Genomic DNA, 20,804 nt, shown 5'->3' on the forward strand with positions numbered 1-20,804 from the left:
CTAACCACGGGTGGATTTTCGCCCGGGATCCCTGAGGAGAGAAAATGAAACCGCAACAACCAGAGGCAGCCGCCATTTTAAAGAGATCGAGATTGGCCGACACCAACACACGATACATAACAGTGATGAGGCAGTGCTGAGGCAGGCGTGCGAAGGTAGCACTGGGAGGGCAACGGGCTGCTGGCTGTGGTGAAACAAAAGCGGAAAGAGTAAAAAATTGACTGATCATTCCCAGCACTAAAGGGACACAAAACTGAAAGTAGAAGTGGGCCTGCATTTTGCTACGGAAATAGAGAAAAAAACAAAAAAAACAAAGCGAGGAGGTACAGTGCAGCGCGGGTGAGACAGTCACCCACCACGATCTTCCAAAAGAGGCGGAGTTGAAGTGACTGAACCCACTCCTGCTGGTTTTAGTGCACAAAGCCAGAAAAAAAAATATAATAATAAAAAAAAATGCCAGTAAAACGGCAGGATACCGCAACCGTGTGGAGGCTAGCTAAAGAGTTAACTCCCTTACAGACAAGGGGGTCAAACAGAACCATCCGGTACTCGCCAATAAGGGGGAATCCCACCAAAAGACCAAATGAGAGATAGCGAGCTCCAGACCTGCAAGCCTACTATTTGAGCAAAGAGGCTGGATCATCACAGGAGTGCACTCTCAGTGAACAGTCTGAGAGATCGGTGGCAACATCCCACGAATAGCCCAGAAAGAGACAAGCACTACTCAACTAAGAGCTAAATACCAAATACCGCCAAACACACTGAGAAGTTCTACCACAGGATATATAGCAGGGACAACTGCAGACAGTACACAGCACTTGGATCTGAATCAAGTAAGGGGGGGATAGAACTACACACCAGAGAGGCAGAGACCTAAGAGGCTGGAGAAATAAATAAAAGACTGTACTCAACAGCAAATACCGCATTCAGAACAGTGGAGGTGGCTACCACAAGAGCGGCACGGAGGACCCAAGAGCAGAGGAAAGAGCAAGAGACAAGAGTCCTATCTCAGGGAGACTCCGCAGAAACTCGGAGGGTGAGCATATCCCTACCACAACCACTGCCCCCACCCCTGCCACTGCCACTCCCACTGCCCCTGCCATCCCTGCCACTGCGTAGACAACTAATCATAGAGCAGAAGGAGGACAAGAGATACAAGCTCCACCTAACCAGAAGAGTTCTAACAGCCATGGCCGGCACGGAGGGGAAATTCCAGCAGCAAGAAAAGAAGAAGAAGGGAGACATGCAAACAGACTCCCCCATTAAACAAAAGCAGGATATTAACGCCACACTAGACATGATCCTAAGGAAACTGGCCTAGCCAAAACAACGAAGCAGACCACAGACGCAATTCAGCTGGAACTGGCTGCCGTGAGAGCTGATAACCCTCCTCACAGCCAACAAACGTACACAACCCTGAAACCCAATACCCAAAAACACACGCAATGCCCTACTCAAAGTAGACCAGAAAATGGACATCAGTATAAAAAACACGAGATGGGAATCACTGTGGGAGAACAGGAAGATAAAATACAGGGGAAAACCGTTATCTATAGAGACATGGAAAAGAAAGGGCATCTCCTACCCCAACTAACTAGATGTGGGAGATAATCCATCCACCTTTAACATGCTAAAAACAAAGCTTAACCTTCCTGAACTAGAATTCTATAACTTCCTTAAGATTAGAACCGCCCTGTCGAAAGCAAAACTCAGTAAGCACAAACCCTCCATCATCCAGTACATGACTAACATTAACAGAACAGGACACCAGGTGTCACACCTATACTGCCTAATATGACCCGGCACCACAAAGCTAAACAAAAATGCAACCTCATACTGGGAGAAAGAGCTAGGGACTACATTCAGCGAGAGAGAACTACAACTTCCATGGTCTTCCCCCACACAAAACAAAATAACCCCCACTAGCACAAACAAAATTCTCACTACTGCACAATATCTTTTGGACACCAGCCCATCTGGCGACTGTAGGGCTCAGAGAAAACGACCTTTGCTGGAACTGTGACAAGGAGAAGGGTGACCATGCACACCTACTATACCACTGTTCCAAGGTCAGAGAATTCTGGGCTAAAATCTTCAATTTCATAAACAAAACACTAGGATGTACACTCAAACCAGAATTTGCCTCAATCACAACTGCATACCTAACCACTGAGCTAGACTCACAACAAGACAGAGACCTAGTGGACCTGCTAATCACAGCGGCGGTCAAAATAGTCCTCACCAAATTGAAAGACACCTCCAAGGCAACCTTCAAGGGCTGGCTCAACTGGGTGACATACCTTAGGGGGGCTGACCCAATCGCCCTCAAACATTCACCATGGAAGCAACCGCACAGGGGCATGTGGGAGGCCCTAGACAAATACACATGACCCGACATAAACATTACCAACACAAAGCTACCAGCCTGAGTACAGCATATCCCCACTTTAGGGGGCCGTGTCAATTGCAAGAATAGCAAACTTCTTGTATTTTTTCTTCTTCCTTTCTTCTTTCTCCCTTCTTCTTTCCTTCTTTACACCTCCCCCCTACCATATAAGGGGACAATTGGAAAAGGGGGTGAACCTAGCACGAAAAATCTGTAAAGTAGCTCCACACAACGCAGAGAATCTTGGCCGAAACCCTGTAACAAATTTTCCATGAGGAGTTATTGTTTTATGTTTTATGTGTATGTTTATGTTTATGTAAAAACAATAAAAAACTTTTTGAATTAAATAAAAAGAAAAAAGAGGTAGATCATCAGAGATACCAATAGCTTGGATCAAAAAGCAATGTTTTTGATGAATTTAGTATTACCATGGCTTTGTGTGCCAAACGTGGTCACACATACAATCCTCTCCATCTTTTTTCTACGGGAGGGAGTGAGTAAAAATTTGCGGTGGTTGTACCATGCCCCTTTTAGAGATATTTTTATCAACCATCGGAGATAACCACGATGTTCTAATTTTTTGCCTAATATATTTACCTCCCGAAAGTAGTTGGTTCTGAATTTACAGTTTCTTCGAATTTGAAGAAATTGACCGATAGGCAATCCGTCATTCAGACATTTTGGGTGATGGCTAGTATATTGCAATAAGGTATTGCGGGCTATAGGTTTAGTATACAGTCTGGTGGCTCATTTACCATCATCATGAATAATTGTGAGGTCTAAAATATCAACATTCTCTTTACTTGAATGTGATGTGAAATTCAAGTTGGGGGAGCGAGAGTTCGGCCATTCAAGAAAGAGGGCTAGTCTGGAAGTATCTCCTCTCCAAATGAAGAAAATAAAACATCAATGTAACGCCTCCAGTGGCGCACATTGTCAAAATAAGGATTCACAGTACAGTCAAATATATGTTGTCTTTCAAAATTATCAACATACAGAATTGCAAAGTTTGGGGCATAAGAAGCCCCAATGGAGGTACCATGCACAAACAGGGACAGTGTGCCCGATTATGTTGAATGTGCTGCCCTCAGGGAAGCTGTGAAATCGTACTGTCCTAGGGGCAGCTGCAAGCTTGTACTGCCCTAGGGGCAGCTCATTCAAGTGAAATACGGAGCGGCTTGGAAGCAGCCCCACTGTGTTTCACTGTGCAAGCTGCAACCTGGCTGCACTTTAAAGAGGGGAGAGATATCCCCTTGCAGACGGGTGGAGTGAATGGCTGCACCTGTCTGAAAGGGGATGTCCAGAGGGTTGCCGCCACAGAGCAGATTGACAGGGCACCACCTTTCTGTGGCGCACTGTCATTGCGCCCCTGACAGCTTCTTTGCCTTTGTGCCCCCGTCCCTGCATGTGACTGCATCTGTCTGTAAGGTGATGTAAGGGCCCCCGTTTGCCCGCTCCAGAGGGCTGTCACCAGGGGGCACACTAACAGTGCGCCACCTTTCTGTGGTGCACTGTCTGTGCTCCTCCTGACAGCTTCTTTGCCTTGGCACTCATGTCCCTAATACGGCATAGGTGCAGAGGTAAAGAGGTTAACTCATTTGCAAGGGGCCACACCCCCGTGCAAATGAAGGAATGCCCTCTTGAGATAGCTCTGGCGCTACATGTGTGCCAGTACTATCTATATTACAAAAGGGACTGCACAAGCATCTGCAGAGCCTTCTGTAATGCCAGAGTGCCCCAGGGGCACACAAAGGGGGCGCACATGCCCGTTGAGCTCCCGGGGCACTTCCTATAACAGGCTTGTGAACCAAGGTCCTAATGTACTAAAACTTAATTTTGTGATTTCCTATTTGCAGATAAGGAATCGCGAATCCCGTGTACAACGCATGAAGTAGCAATTCTTTAGTGTCAAATGGTTTTGACACAATGGCACAAAGTATTAGAAGTACATCACGCTCATGTTGCCAACAAAGTAATCTTGTTTGTATTTTTATCTGAGTCACACTGTATTTTTCTGTCCTTAGAACTTGGTTGCTTAAAGCATGAAGTGACCAGATGACTCTATGGCCTAGATGTATCAAGCCTTTTGCAACTCGTTAAGGCCGAAATTCGCCGAATTTCGGCCTTAACGAATCGCAAACGGACATTTTGCATCCTTTGGAATGTATGTGAAATTAGCAAAATAAGGAATCGCAAAAAATTGCGATTCCTTATTTTGCTTAAGCATTTAAGGAATCGCAATTTTGCGATTCCTTAAATGCCATGTATGAAGCTTTTTTAAATTGCAAATTCAGGTTAAGGAATCGCAAATTTACACCAACTTGAGGTTCGTGTTAATTTGCGAAATCCTTTCAAAAACCAAAATTTGGCAATTTTGAGGGTGGCATGTGACACACATACATGCCCATAGGGCATGTATGTGTGCCATATGCACACACATGTAAGTTTCAGGGGTGCAGCAGGGTGTCCATGAGACACCCCTGCAGCCTTGAAATAATTCTCAAATTGCGATTAACAAATTGCGAATCGCAATTTGAGACTTAATTCGCAATCATTCCTATGGGCCTCCTGGCCCATAGGAATGAATGGGAAATTATTCCTTATTTGCGAATTCGCAAAATGTGATTTCGCAAATAAGGAATAATAAGGAATCGCAAAAAAATAACGATTTTCAACATACATCACATTTTACGAATTCTTAATAGCGATTCGGTAAAAATCGCTATTAAGAAATCGCAAAACGTAATGTTGATACATCTAGGCCTATGTTTCAAAAAATACCACCTTTCAGGTCTTAGGCTAAGTAGCTCAAGTAGCAAACCCGAGCATTTTGGAAAGCACAGTTTTATTTTGCTTTGATAGAAAAAATGAGAATGATAAACCTTATTGTAATGATTTGTAAAAAGAAAGCCCATGATTGAAAAATAGACGTCAGTATCATGGAATCATCTGGTTACTCCACAAATCTGATGCACTTCTGAATTGCGTGGACGTTTTTCCTTGATAATTTGTTTTACCTCTCTGCTTCTAAGCCTTGACTTTCTTTATTCTCAGTTTTTAGCTCACACCTTTCCTGTTCTGCCTAATGCTCATTGCTTGGTTTTAATTCATAGTTGTTGGACTAGGCCCTTTCTGCAGGGTCATCCCAAAACCTTTGCCTTCACCCTCTTGTTTTCTGAACCCGTTTTGTTCGGCTTTTAGAACTCCATGCACTTTACCACTGCTAATCAATGCTAAAGTGCTTGTGCTTGCTCCCTAAAACATAGTAAAACTGGCTTACACCCAAATGGTACATTTAATTTACTTGTAAGTCAATTCAATGTATCTTTATTCGATTCACACAAGGGGCCTCATTAGGATGGAGGATTTTCCGCATCCTCCGGGCCGGCGGAAGCCACCGCCGGCCCGGAGGATGCGGAAAATCCTCTGCGAACCCACCAAAGACCCACCGCCACATTAGGATGGCTGGTGGGTCCCGGTTTCCGTCCGCAGCTTTTCCGCCGCGGTTGGCTCACAACCATGGCGGAAAAGCACTAATATGGTGACGGTGTCTCTCAGACACCGTCAGCCAGATTAGGATGGGCTCTGAAACATGCTTTTCCGCGGCGGCTTTTCCGACGTGGAAAAGCATGTGTAACTTCACTGCGGGGGCCCGTTGCGGGCCCCCTAGGTGAAGGGATAGTGGGGGGTGCACATGGTGGGTACCTATGATACCCCCCTGCATTTGTATGCAGAAAGCGGCAGGCACCGCGCGGTGCCTGCCACTTTCTACATACAAATGCAATGCGTGCATTTTTAACATTGCTGCGGGTGCAGCTTGAAGCCGCACCCGCCGCAATGTTAAAAATAGAGGATGTGACCGCCAGGGTGGCGGTCACATCCTAATTGCACTGAAGGGACCTCCGCAGGCCATGCGGAGGTTACCTCCTACTCTATGGTGGCCATCATAATGTGCCCCAAGGTGTATCATAAAAGAATACAAGAAGATTAAAATTCATAATAAAGAGTACAAACAATTAAAATACAGTAAAATCGGGAGTGGAAAAGTACAAATCACATTTCAAAAAACAATTCATGTAGTAACCCACTGTTGGTAAAGGTTTTCTCCTTGCTTGAGTCGCCCTAAAAAAACTCACAAGTATCACGCACGTGTACAGATTTGCAAAAAGTTGCAAATATAAAAATGCCTGCCCACATTGTTTAAAATTTAGTGATTTCAGTGAGGGTACAATAAAAGATCTTCTCAGATCCATATACAATTTGCAAAAAGTACAATGTGCATAGTTGATTGGTTAGATACATTATCACAGGGGCAAGGCTGTAATTCATTAGACCAGTTATTGAGGGGTAGGAAACTTGTCAGGCAGTGGAATATGTTTAGCCTAAAACGTGTTAAAACAAATCTATGTTGAGCATTAAGAACTTGTAAGTCCCTAGTAAAGTGGTACTACATGTATCCAGTGCATGTAAAGTAAATGCTACCAGTGGGCCTGCAACACTTGTTGTGCCACACTCTTAGTGCAAAAATATCTATGTGATTATTGTAGGTGACGGAAACACATGCTTTGAACCCCTTGTAATCTTCTTTACTCCAGAGTCTCCGGAGACATGCGCTCTAAGTGGCAGGCAGCTGTCTATAGAAGGGTTGGTGTAAATATCCCTGTGGACCAGTTAAGATGCCTGGTTCTCTTGGATCTTGGAATCAAGTCCTACAGAGTAAGCATCCTGGTACAGGTAGGGACAGCTTTTCCAGTGTGTGCCTGGAAGACGGACGGTCACTATTCTAGTGCAACAGGCAGAGATGTCTTTCTTCTCATCGTTCTTCCAAGCTGGTTCCAGTTTGAAGTATCAGTGGGTCAAGCATGCCATTGATAGATGATCCCAATCAAGACAGTAAAATATTCCACAAACTCCACATCTACAGTTTGAAGCAGCTCCTCTTCTGTATTAGTACCTGGTGGCACCAAATCTCTCCAGCATGAAAGCATACCCTCTTAGCCTAAGACCATCTTCCCTTCAACTCCACCCATGTCGAAACGGTACAGACCAGACCAGCTGTAAGGGATTCCAACACTTTAGGCTGGCACAATCCCCGGTCATCCGTAGAGGAGACATATGATCTAGGCGGGTTCAAAACCTCACATAAGTGATGGTTAGGCTTTCAACTGAGAAAGTTAAGAGCTGCAAGCCCAACATACCTAGCACGTCTCCTGACTGTTCTGGGTTACTGTTGAAGCTTGGGGGCAGATGGGTTAGGCAGGATCGGTAAAAGAAAGAGGTGTGAAGCCATCAGGTCACAGCAGTGAAATATCTCATGAATTCACTGTCAGACACATATTTTTCTGGATGTATGACGTTACAATGCATACTTTTACAATGCATACCTTTACAACACATTTTTTACAACGCATACTACCTTTACAACGCATACCATTACAACGCATAATATTACATTGCATGTTTGGTAAGTGTTGGATAGTGTAGGGGTAAAAATTACTATTCTAACTCCAGGGGATGCAATAGTAGGGTAAGTGTTGGATAGTGTAGGGGTAAAAATTACTATTCTAAATCCAGGGGGTGCAACAGTAGGGTAAGTGTTGGATAGTATAAGGGTACTATGAGTTGTAATGGTATGTGTTGTAATGGTATGCGTTGTAATGCCTGCGTTGTAATGACATGCGTTGTAGTGGTATGCGTTGTAGTGTCATGCGTTGTAATGGTTGCGTTGTAATGGCATGCGTTGTAATGGATGTTGCGTTGTAAAAGTTTCATTGTAATGGTAGTGCGTTGTAAAAGTTGCCTAGTAAAGGTTGTTCCCCTATTTTTCCACAAGTGCTAAAAACTAAAACAAGTAACTTTGAAGATTTTACACTCAGAAAAAATTTACATGCAACAAACAGTGTAACCATATCAAAGAAGTATAAGTATGTAAGTGACTCAATGAGTTCTTTATTGTACAATTGATTACAATTAATACTGTAGAATGTCCCAGGTGCCTGTGAGCACAGCACACAATTAACTGCAGGCATATAAAATACTAAAAACCATAGATACGTAGGTGCCATTTAAAAAGAGTTTAAAAGGAGAGAACGTTAGCTGCAGAGAAATGAGAGCTGTTAGTGCAGACATACAAATAGCACTTAAGAGCGTCCTTCTAAAAAGGAAAGAAAAAGGGCGCCCTTTACCACGACAGTCTAGGAGACTCTTCGTCACCCTTCAGCAGTTCAGTCTCAATCCAGGTGCATCAATTAGGGTGCTCTCCGAAACATAAGATGCGATTCAGAGATTGTCCCACTGCAGGTCTGTGAAGTTGAGGGGCCAGCCCTTTATCCCAGGCCGCTTAAAGTGCATTTAGTTATGCTTTCAAAGTGCTGTTTCATCTCAGATATGTTACAAAAAACAGTGGTCCCTACTTGTGGACACAATGGTATACTGAGCTGATAATCACACACCTGATAAGTGTTATGTCTTTTGTCCAGCCGGACAAGGAAATTATTTAACAATTTTCTTAATAAAAACTGAATGAACACATTAATAACAAGTGGGCACAGCCGTGACCCACAACATTCAGACAAAACAATGAACAGAATGGTAAAAGGAGCAAAGCAAAAATATGTCTGTGTACTTGTAGTCAGTGTTACAGACAGAGATTGTTATAACCACACCATTGCATTTCACAATATTTTAAATGTCATATTGCATACGGGTTTTTTTTGGGCGACGACGTTTCGATTCCTAAGTTAAATGAGGGGCATCATCATCAGGACAAAAATATAGTCATTGTTGTCTTTAAATATTACACTGCCTTTTAACGCAATTCTATACATTTATGCATTACATGGGAAAAAAGGGAGAAAAGGGGAGAAGAAATACATGAAATTAGGCATGTTGTATTGGAAACTTGCAACCTCATCTCTTCCATTAAAACAGAGTATATTTATGTGCTCGTGGTGGAGAAAAACGTCGCATTTGTGGGACTCAGTGTCCAGGACTGTGAAGTACAACAGGGAAATAACTTCATCGTGTGAGAGGGGTGTATTTGAGTGCCAGTGATGACAAGATAGCGGCGCATTGAGGAGCAAAATATAATTTCCGTGAGGGCAGACTATTTAGGTGCAGTGATGGAGAAAATTGTTCTGAATTTCGATATGACACAATGACCGGAGTGAGAAAGGTTGGAATTGAGTAGTTAATGATGGCTGGCAGTGAAGGTCTTTATACTATGAACCACAATTGTAGACGGAGGCTGAACCGGGTTCCGTGGGGCAGTCATGTGGTGAAGGGCACAACCGTTATTAGTGCAGGTGAACATTAACACGGAGCATGCGACTGGGAAAATTAGAGGCTAAAACCTACGCGTATCGCATCAGGCAATTCAACGGATCAGCAGATACCATGAACAATGGAGGAATCTGGAAAAATATTGGTTGAGCATTAAAAGGGGTCGAGTGCGACCGGGGGGGGGTGAGCGGCATGGCGTGCTACCGGTAGAATAATTACCGGTACTGCAGTTTCCAGCGTGGAAAGTCGTCTGGATTGGGAGCATAATAGCTCGATCTGGCTGAGAAAGTTCAGTGGAGTCAATTACCCAGCGGGGCATGGTGGGACTAGAGTGATAAGAGAAACGGCGCGTGCGGGTTACTTACATGCAGAAGGCAGCAGCGCTGTGGCGGACGGTTGGGTTCTGGTGTTAGAGAACTCACGTCTGGCAAGTTTTTAAAGGACTATGTGGTCTGCAGAAAGCGATGGTGGACTACGGAAGTGAGAGCCAGTTAGGCTGTGAACAGTGAAAAAGGACTAGGGAAGTGAAACCTCTAGTCATGGTGTGCAGACGCGGCGGCCATCTTAAGGTGGTGAATATTGTGAAAAGAGTAAACATTGTTCAAGTTAATCAGGCACATTGCAGTACATAGAATAACAATTAGAGGGTTATTTCATGTAAGCTTTGTTTACAGTAGGGAGGTCCAATCTTCGAGACGATTCAGGCCATTTCTGATGCTGTTGGTTTTAACGATCCAATGGAGTTCCTCCTTGTTGAGCAAAAGGGACATGTCTGCTCCTCTAGGAGGGGGTTTGATGATTGTTATCACAGTCCATACCAAGTCTTTGTCACTGTGACCTTTTTCTGAAAAATGTTCAACAAGCGGTGCATTAGCTGTCTTGCACTTTATCCTGCTTCTGTGTTGGCCAATTCGTAGTTTCACTTTCTGGCTCGTTTGGCCTATATAAATGAGCATGCATGGACATAAAATAGCATATACAAGATTTGCGGAGTTGCAGTTAGAAAAGTATTTACGGTCGAATTTTATATTTCCATACTCAAAAGTTTTGCCTTCAATGGTTGAGTCGCAACATATACAGTTTCCACATTTTGAATGGCCCAAGAGTGGCGGCAAGCCCCATGCATCATTTATTGTGGTTTTGAGGGGTTGCTGTGGTAGGTATGCTCTCACTAAATGGTCCTTTATATTCTTGGCTCTTTTAAAAGCAAACATGGGGCGGTCCAGAGTCAGTTGACCTGCATTGAGAACCGGCCAGTGTTTCAACACACTTTTTCTGACTGCATTGGAAACAGGGGAAAAGGTGGTCAAACAGATTAGCCTATCTTGTTCTTTCTTTTGTTTGGGTTCCAAGAGGGCTTCTCTTGGGCAATACCAAGCCCTTTTGAGGGAGCGACGTACCAATTTCCTGGGATAGCCACGGTTTCTGAGTTTCTTACTGAGTGTTTTGGCCTCTGTGAAGTAATCTTCTTAAAAATAGCAGTTACGCCTGATGCGCAAAAACTGGGAAAAGGGGAGTGAGTCCCGTAAGGCCCTGGGGTGGTGGCTGCTGTATTCTAGCAGAGTGTTTCGCTCTGTAGGCTTACGGTGTAGGCAGGTGGTAAGACAACCATCTGTGTGTCTTATCTCCAAGTCTAGAAATGCAATGGATTCAGTATTGGTGGACAGGGTGTATTTTAAACCTCCGCTATTGTTGTTCAACCAATGTTGGAACAGTAAGAGATTGTCAGAGGATTCGGTCCATAACATAAAAATGTCATCTATATATCGTTTCCACAAGGCAATGCTATTGTGGAAAGGATTACATGTGTGTAAGATGTTATTGGTCTCCAAATGGTCCATATACAGAATGCCAGGTTAGGGGCAAAAATTGCTCCAATGAAAGTACCCCTAACCTGGCCATAGAACTGCCCCTCGAAAAGAAAAAAGTTTTTCGTAAGGCAGATTTCAAGTAATTGTAGGATGAACAAGGATGGAACATTGTGAGGCCATGTCCTTGAATCAAGTACCTTTTCGATCACACGTAAAGAGTCAAACTGTGGGATGTTAGTGTATAGTGACTCCACATCCAGCGTGCACATGGTGCTGGAATGGGGTGAAAGGGATGTTCTTCTATCATGTTAATCATGTTCATGCTATCCTTGATATAGCAGAGGGTTTCGGGTACAAAGGGTTTAATGAAATAATCAATATAGTGGCCCAGTGGCTCTAAGACAGACCCGCAACCAGAAACTATGGGGCGTCCTGGAGGGGATAGAGGGTTTCTGTGGATTTTGGGTAAGCAATAGATGACAGGAATGCGGGGAGACTTGGTATTGAGGAAATCAAATTCTTTTTTTGACAAAAAACCTGAGTCGAGTCCTTCTGTGGTAACCTTACTAATCATTTCCTGAATCTCCGTTGTGGGATTTCGAGGGAGTTTGCAGTAGTGCTCTGTTTTGCTCAGTTGGCGTAATATTTCCTGTTTATAGAGTTCTAGATCTTGGATCACAATACCCCCTCCCTTGTCTGCAGGTTTTATTATGAGAGATTGGTTGTTTTTGAGAGAGGAGATTGCTTGTTTTTCTTCAAGCGTGATGTTGTATGGTATGAAGGACCTTTGGTTCTCAAGGTGGCTTAGATCTTTGAGTACTAATTTCTCAATAGTTGGTATCTCCGCCGGGATCATACCACCTGTTGGGGAGAATTTAGATGGGGGTTTGAAGGGAGTGTTACCATGGGTGGGAGGGGATGGGTTGAGAGCGAAGAAGCTGTGTAAGCGAATCTTACTGAAGAATCTCGGAAGTTCTATTTGTACGTCTTGGAAATTGGGGCGTATTGTCGGGACAAAGGAGAGGCCCTTGCTCAGGAGTGACACTTCATTGCTAGATAGGGTATGGTTAGTTAAATTGAAGATTGGAAGGAGGCAGCTTTGTTCATGGTCGGTTTCAGTCATATTGTGGTTAGGTATGTCTACCAACGGTAATGTTGGCGGCATGTGAACCTCTCGCCTGGAGGGTTCCGTGGTTTCTTCCATGTATGGGGTGGCCTCCCTCTGCCTCGCGGCTGGCCTCGGCCTCCTTGCGGTCATTGTGTCACATCGAAATTCGGGACAATTGTCTCCATCACTGCACCTAAATAGTCTGCCCTCACAGAAATGATATTTTGCTCCTCAATGCGCCGCTATCTTGTCATCACTGGCACTCAAATACACCCCTCGCACATGATGAAGTCATTTCCCTGTTGTACTTCACAGTCCTGGACACTGAGTCCCACAAATGCGCCGTTTTTCTCCACCACGAGCACATAAATATACTCTGTTTTAATGGAAGAGATGAGGTTGCAAGTTTCCAATACAACATGCCTAATTTCATGTATTTCTTCTCCCCTTTTCTCCCCTTTTTTCCATGTAATGCATAAATGTATAGAATTGCGTTAAAAGGCAGTGTAATATTTAAAGACAACAATGACTATATTTTTGTCCTGATGATGATGCCCCTCATTTAACTTAGGCATCGAAACGTCGTCGACCAAAAAACCCCCGTATGCAATATGACATTTAAAATATTGTGAAATGCAATGGTGTGGTTATTACAATCTCTGTCTGTAACACTGACTACAAGTACACAGACATATTTTTGCTTTGCTCCTTTTACCATTCTGTTCGTTGTTTTGTCTGAATGTTGTGGGTCACGGCTGTGCCCACTTGTTATTAATGTGTTCATTCAGTTTTTATTAAGAAAATTGTTAAATAAACTCCTTGTCCGGCTGGACAAAAGACATAACACTTATCAGGTGTGTGATTATCAGCTCAGTATACCATTGTGTCCACGTGTAGGGACCACTGTTTTTTGTAACATGATACTGCCCAAGGTCCCTATGGCATACCTTTTGGGTTCCCTTGTCTTTCTTAAACATATTTAGCGCAACCGCTGGGTTGCAAGGGATTTAAGCTATCCCAGCCCCTTGTTTTACGAGTGGGTCCCCCCTGTCCACCTGTGTAATTTTCTATCTTTTAAAAAAAAAAAAACAAGGCATGTCTGATCCTCACCCTCCATTATACAACTTAGAATACATTAATAAAATCCTAGGAGGTCCATCGCTCCTTTCAGATGCTACAGAAACACCATCTGGGTCCAGCACATCACTACCTGATGATCTAGAAAAACTTAAGAAAAAGGAGGTACGATTGATATCTGAGATAAGCCAGCTGCAGATGTGGCCTTTTTAGAGGAAGCCATGTTTCCACTGTCTTGTTTGGTGCGGGTGCCTGCAGCAGAAGATACAGTTTCCTGTGCTCCCTTGGACCGTGCGGGTCCCTCGGTGTGCGTACAATATGGTGCAATTACACTTCAAGTTTCATCACTAACTTAGAGATCCAGGGACCTGTAAGGTGACGTCTAGTGCTAATGCAGATTTCATAAATTTCACAAATCGGGCTGCTAACTGTGATTCGCCTCTCAGGCAGGCTTCCACAGCGCCTCGACAAGTCCTGACATTTAAGGTGAGCCATATGTTATGTTATGTTATTAAAATTTGTAGAGCGCACGTATACCCATATGTGTCTTGGCGCTATGTAGTTCGAAGCCAACATTTTATTAATGAGAGCACCTTTTCACAGATGCGGAGAATATGTGTCTATGATTCCTCTTCTTTTGCACAAAAACTGCACTGTCTGTCGGAGTTCCTTCTGCCGTACTAATAGGATTTTAGAAGAATTAAACCGAATCGCAGGTTCATTAGCTGTTGTTTAATGCTCGTGCTAAGGGTCAAGGAGAATTAAAATGGGATGGCCCTTTGGTCGTACAGTGCTGAAATCCAGCTGCCATGTGCCAATTTCTTCACAGCTTGTGCATCTTGTTCCTTTGACTTGAGCCTTGTTTGCTTGGTCAGCACTTTGGCAGCTAGGGGCACCACCAGGCCCCTATTACAAATTTCTCTTGCCTCCAGGTCCTCCAGGGTTGTGGTTTAAATATTTGCACCAGTTTGTCTGAGGATTTTTTTTATTACTTCCCACATTATGTTTTTTTAACATATTTTTCCTTGCACGTTTAGCTTTCAAGCTGGAGGCTACGAACTTCGCCTTTAATATCCAATGCTGTGAGGACAGGCTAAACTCTTGTCGAATTTGGGCATGCCATGTACAATTCGGGTGGAGAATAGTCTTCAGTAGCAGATGGACTACACCCTGTCAAGCCAATGAGCCATTTTATCTCTAAATGTCGTTGCCCCATATGTGATGGTAGGAAGTAGATTGCAGCCATTACCTTTAGGAGGGGTCACATGTCTTGGTCGACCAATGATTTACGCAACTTACTGAAAGTTTATTCAAGGAAATTTGCTGGTGCGAGCTGAGCGTGGATGTGCGGTGCCATGAGGCCCCTGTGGTCCAGCCATATTCCCAAGTATTTACATGTATCAACCACTTCAATGGCATTCCTCTCTATGAACCATGCCCCCATTTTTTCAATTTGCGGGAGATTATCATAGCCTTGGGTTTTGCCACATTAATCTTCAGGGTGTTGGTGCTGCAGTAACAGGTGAGTGTATTAAAAAGTCCCTGCAGGCCAATCAGCGTTGACTCGTGGAGCACCGTGCCATCTGTGTACTGGAGTAATTGGACTCTGATGCCAGTGGGCAGGCCAGCTAATTAAATATTATTAAATTATAATGTCGCCAATATAGAGCCTTTAGATCTTTGTTTGTCATGATTTTATCCGTGGTGGCCTATCCGGCGCTGACTTTTATTTTTAGCCAGGTACTAGAGTATAAAGCTGTAATGGCTTTCAGTAAATTGGGGGAATGCCTCAGGTGTTCATTTTTGTCCAGAGTTTTGATCTTGAGACACTGTTAAATGATGTTTGAAAGCCTATAAACCCATTTTAGAGGGCCTTGCCCTTAGTGGCCATAATTACTTCACTCAGGTGGGAAATGCAAGAAAGCTGGTCTTCGATATGGCAGCCCTTGAAAGCCTGTTTGGGTGGGGGGAGTCAGATTTTTTTCCCTGCCCAGGATTGAAGCTCCCGGTTCAAAACGATGGCAAAGCACTTCCCTTACTTGTCGAGCAGCATGATCAGGAGATAGTTCTCCGCATATGGTTGGGAGCCTTTCTTATATACGGAACCAAAAGTAAGCCCCTCCATAATCAAGCCATATTTTATATACCACTGCGCCTGAATTTCTATCAATATTAGAAAGTGCAATATACTATATTCTTTCCCGCGGCTACAGTATGGAAGAGAGGGATATAATGAAGAAAGGGTGAACACAGTTTTAGCAAACTCCCAGAATATCTTAACATTAGATGATGACAAAAGAAAACACAGTATCAACTCCTCCTATGCTGTTGAATGGTATCAAGCTATCAGATATTCAGTTGATGCCCACCTTGTAGAAGAGCACTCCTACTGTAACAATATTAACCAGTAGAACCGTGACCACCCTGGTTGGAGTCACCCAAAGTCTTTTTCTGAAGTCCAGTGCGTGTGGCATCACCCACAGGTCCTGTCACTGCTCCCAAATGCCAGTGACAGCAGGACCTATGTGGAAGTTTTATCAGTTTTTAAAAAGTATATTAGAATCTTTCACTGATGAATTATGCTATAAAATAGACACACAGCGCCACCATGTAGTGGATACAAATGTGCCCTTGTTTAGAAATAAGTGCTGGTGCCGAGCTCCGGTAAACACAGGCACAAATTAAGAATTGCTATGTTGTCATCTATGCTTTTTTTGTTTATTTCTGTTGTATCTACAATGACTGTGACTATTTTAGATGCTTGGAAAGATGTGGGCACATGTCACCCTTTGAATGTGCTTTGTATTCCTCAAGATGTTTCCACTGATGCCAGCCATTTGGAGCAGGGTTGGAAGCACATGGTAGGGTAATGTTGTGAAAATCTTTATTGCATTAGACCCTTGAACCAATTCCATCGTCTTACAGGTTGCTGGGGCCATGCAGCTGAGCGTGTGTGTGTGTCTCCAGTCTGCTGCTGCCTCTGGCAGGGCTGGAGGTCACCACAGGGCTGACAACTAGCAATTTTACAGGTATCAAAATTGCAATAGGTTTTCAAAATAGACTATATTTTTATGTCTGTAAACTCTTGTTTTCTATTTTGTGTGGCTTTACACAGGTCCGAAAGTAGGTAAATTCTGTTGCCTCATAGTGTCTGTTCCTCTCCCTCCATTGCCACCATGGTCAAGGCTTACCTCTTGTGTGCACAACCATAGGTTTTCTTCCTCCATTTTGTGACTGCCATTACTATGCAGTGGGAAGCCAGATTGCTTTGTTATTGTCAAATGGGGCTGAGGCTCTCTTGGAAAACCTATCTGTTGAAAATATTCAAAAGAATCCAACTTCATGTCCTCCCCTTCCAATAAGGGTAGGAACCCCAGCACTCTCTCTTGACGGGTTCTGCTGACATTTTCAAAATACTGCATATTAGAACAATAGTGAAATGTTTAGAACATGTGATCCTGTTCCATCAACTGTGCGTCATGGAATTTCACATCTGTTGTCAGCCCCATACCTTTTGTTTTATGGCTTCAACTCCAGAATGTATTTGTCGCACCAAAAAGACATTCTCTAAGACATCTCTAGCAGGTTTCTAATTGTACTGTAAGATGTCAAATAGCACTGACTCTCCTTGTGATCATATGTGTTGATCCACAGATGCCCTAGAGTTGACATTTACTGTGGATGTGGAGGCTCTAGGACTGGAAACTCCTTTTTGACTATGAGGGTTAACATCTTGCTCTCTGTGGGTGGCCTGACAAGACCCAATTGACAAAGTTGAAACAGTAAAAAACACTGAAGATTCGCACCCATTCCAGCTAATGGTCTCCATTAGCACCCAATCTAGCAGACTGGAGACACATACCTGCTCGTCTGCATGGCCCCTGCAGACTCCAAGATGATGGAATTGGTTCAAGGGTCTTATGCGATAAAGAGTTTCACAACATTACTCTACCATGTGCTAACAACCCTGCTCCAGATGACTGGCATCAGTGGAAACATCTTGAGGAACTCAAAGCACATTCAAATGGTGACATGCGCCCACATCTTTCCAAGCATCAAAAGTAGACGTAGTCATTGTAGATACAACAGAAATAAACAAGTAAAAATCATAGATGACAACATAGCAATGCTTAATTTGTGTCTGTGTTTGCCGGAGCTGGGCACCAGCACTTATTTCTAAACAAGGGCCCATTTTTATCCACTACATGGTGGCGCTGTGTGTCTATTTTACGGTATAATTCATCAGTGAAAGATTTAATAGTCTAATATACTTTTTAAAAACTGATAAAACTACCACATATGTCTGCTGTAACTGGCATTTGACAGCAGTGGCAGGACATATGCACGAGTCCACCCGCACTGAACTCCAGAAAAAGAATTTGAGTACCGGCACTTAATCATTTTTATAAATTCAGCACTGCAATTTAGATAGGCTCCCCACAGAGTAAACAATATTCAAACTCCACAGAGCAAATATTATGAAGAGTACTCAAAGCAAATTTGAGCGATAAATGATGGATATTGTCCAAAAATGCTACCACTCTGGATCTGAGTTTGTGTCATCCATATCTTAACATGTTTGGACAATGCAATCCAATCTCGAGAGATAACTCTTGCTAAATCACAATGACGACACATAGGATGCTGATGGGACATATTTTGGAATAGTATTGACTGGAAAAACACACCGAAAAAATATGTTATTATATTTAAATCTCAACTCCCGTACTCTGATTATTCCTGCAACTAAGAATAATAGCCATGCCCTAATCGTGGCTTGGAAGCAAAACATTTGTAGCCATCTTTTTCTTTCAACAGTGTGCCTTCATACTATCAGAGAGGCATGCAGAGGCCTAATCTTTGCCTGAGGAAGTTCTGTTGTAGTGAGATAAACTTCCATGTTATTTCACGTTATCATTTGTTATGTGATTTATGCACCTTGTAAACTATATGGATCTTCAGACCTTTGCTTTGGTTTGTGTATAGGTGTGAATGATCAATTTGAAGCCAATGGTGTAGCTTTCTCTATGGTTGCTGACAGTGTTTATCTGTTGTATTTCGAGTAACATCCAGCTGTTTTCAATTCTCATACGTTCAAACAGTTCACACAAGAAAGGTGAATCTGAAAAAGGTTCCAGTTTTATCTGAAACTTTGAAAGTGGAAGAAGACAGTATTGGATTTGCAAGCAGTACCGCCATGCCAAATGTGTGTTCAGAGAATGTCCATCTAAACCCTTCAAAGGAGGCCTGAATTCAAGGTGAAGAAGAAAAATAGACGTAGATCATTATTTCGAAGTGGGAAGAAATGTGAATCTCTGGGTGTGACCCATCTCGTGGTTTCCCTCTTCATTTAGAGTTAGAGGGAAAGTTCTGTTTCTGAGAGCGAATTTAACCTCTCTTAGAACCATCTTTCACAGGACTTCCCGCTTTTCAGTGTTTGAAACTGTGCTTTGTTTGTCGGAGGTAACACTCTCTAAGAAGGGTAGCAGGTGGTTTCCCATCAGGTCAGTAGAGATGCGACATCCTCTTCCCCAGTGGTTTTGCAAACCATCCTCCATACTTCAAATGAACCCCACAATACTGTGCTTGGTTTGTTTGCTGATGCAAGTGATTCTGCATTACAACTTTGTGCATTGCAGACACTGTCCTTGACAGGTCTCTTTGTCATGCCTTCTGTTTTTGACTACACACTCTTTTCAAGCTTCTCCTTGACAAACTCATGTGTCATCAATGTAATGTGAATCTACTGAAACTGAGGGTAGCAATGATGGCTACGGCTCTGAACTTATTCTGTTGCCCTTATGTTGTTCCTATTAGCAGTTACTGCTATGTTGCATCTCCCTTACAGGTGTAATGCGAAGATAACGCTTGGTGAGTGATGTGCGATGAAAGAGAAGAATGAGACCTGCATCCATGCATGAAAGAGCGGTCGATAATGGGCTGAACATCTGGCTGGATCCATTACTACTAGCATATCTACATTGACAATTTTGAACACACTTACTCTACTTTAGATACTGGTTCTTGAAGTAAACCAAGAGGGTGCATTCAGAGAATTGTATAAAAGCTGCTTTTAAAGATTTTGTAAGGAATGATATACAACAAATTAAACAGATCAGGATAATTGAAAGCGTTATCTTTTATTACCTTGTATATCATGTAGAAAATAATGTTTTCTTTCTGAGTTTTCATTGTACCAAAGATTTTTTCTAGATCCCACAGTCGAAATGCAGCGATCCATGCCTCCCAGGACATAGAAGGGTGACGCGGCCTGGACTGCCAGTTTGCTGTTTTGATTGTGTCAAGTGCTCTGAGGGCGAGATCTCCAATCAAACTGGTAGGTTCATTGTAAGACATACATGAGATAGGCCATCAAGTATTGCAGATACAAAAACATGTATGACATTGTTCTGCATTCTGTCCATCGTCCCGTTGTTTTTGCATCAAGTATGGCAGAGCAAGCCTGAGGGAATCAAGGGAGAACCAAGAAAGTATCTGGCATGCCGAGCATAAATCTTCAAATTCAGCATCTCTGCAACATCGTAAATGGTCCCGATTCACAGAGGGCCTCCGTACTCGTGGTGGAAGCCACGCAGTCATGGCAGGACCTCAGCGCTGTCGTTTTTATCCTTGCAGAGGCCCCACCACGAGTGCGTGTCTCCCGCCATGACCGTGGAGGCCCTTTGTGAATCTACTCTATTCAAATGTCATATGGAGTACATGGCTACCCGGAACAGGCGTTCCAGCGCTATCGGGCCTTGTATGTCTTGGGTCAGACCTGATTACTACTTACCCGGTAATCAAGACTGACCTAGACAGTTACTCGATGAATCCAATACACTATGATCAATTTTCGAAGTATCCTAATCAAAATATTAAAGTAATAATGCATTGCACTTCTTTCAAATCAAAGACATAGGTACCTGGTGATAAACTAACTGGAGTTACCAGCACTTTTCCATCGAAAATTTGAATTTTAAAGATCGCCACTTTTGTTAGTGAGAGTTAACGAAAATGAGATTCAATGTAGGCGTTCCTGTGAAAAAACTGCCGCTAACCCCACTTCAGGATATTTACAAGGAATTCCTTGTATGGTGCAAAACCCAAAAAACTGCCTCTAAATTCAGTTAGAGGCATTTTT

At 43.2% G+C, this 20,804-nt stretch overlaps 1 protein-coding gene across 1 annotated transcript in view; it reads left to right on the forward strand.

Annotated features, from left to right (window-relative positions):
- Nucleotides 1-20,804, forward strand: part of LOC144827984 (extracellular calcium-sensing receptor-like) — a 189,331-nt gene that overhangs the window by 81,232 nt on the left and 87,295 nt on the right. Inside the window, exon 5 of the mRNA XM_078686135.1 lies at nucleotides 19,877-20,000. Within this exon, the coding sequence (XP_078542261.1) occupies nucleotides 19,877-20,000 (124 nt within the window). The remainder of the gene's footprint in view (nucleotides 1-19,876; nucleotides 20,001-20,804) is intronic.

The sequence above is a fragment of the Lissotriton helveticus genome, chromosome 4_1 (assembly GCF_964261635.1).
Source record: "Lissotriton helveticus chromosome 4_1, aLisHel1.1, whole genome shotgun sequence".
In the NCBI taxonomy this organism is placed as follows: domain Eukaryota; kingdom Metazoa; phylum Chordata; class Amphibia; order Caudata; family Salamandridae; genus Lissotriton; species Lissotriton helveticus.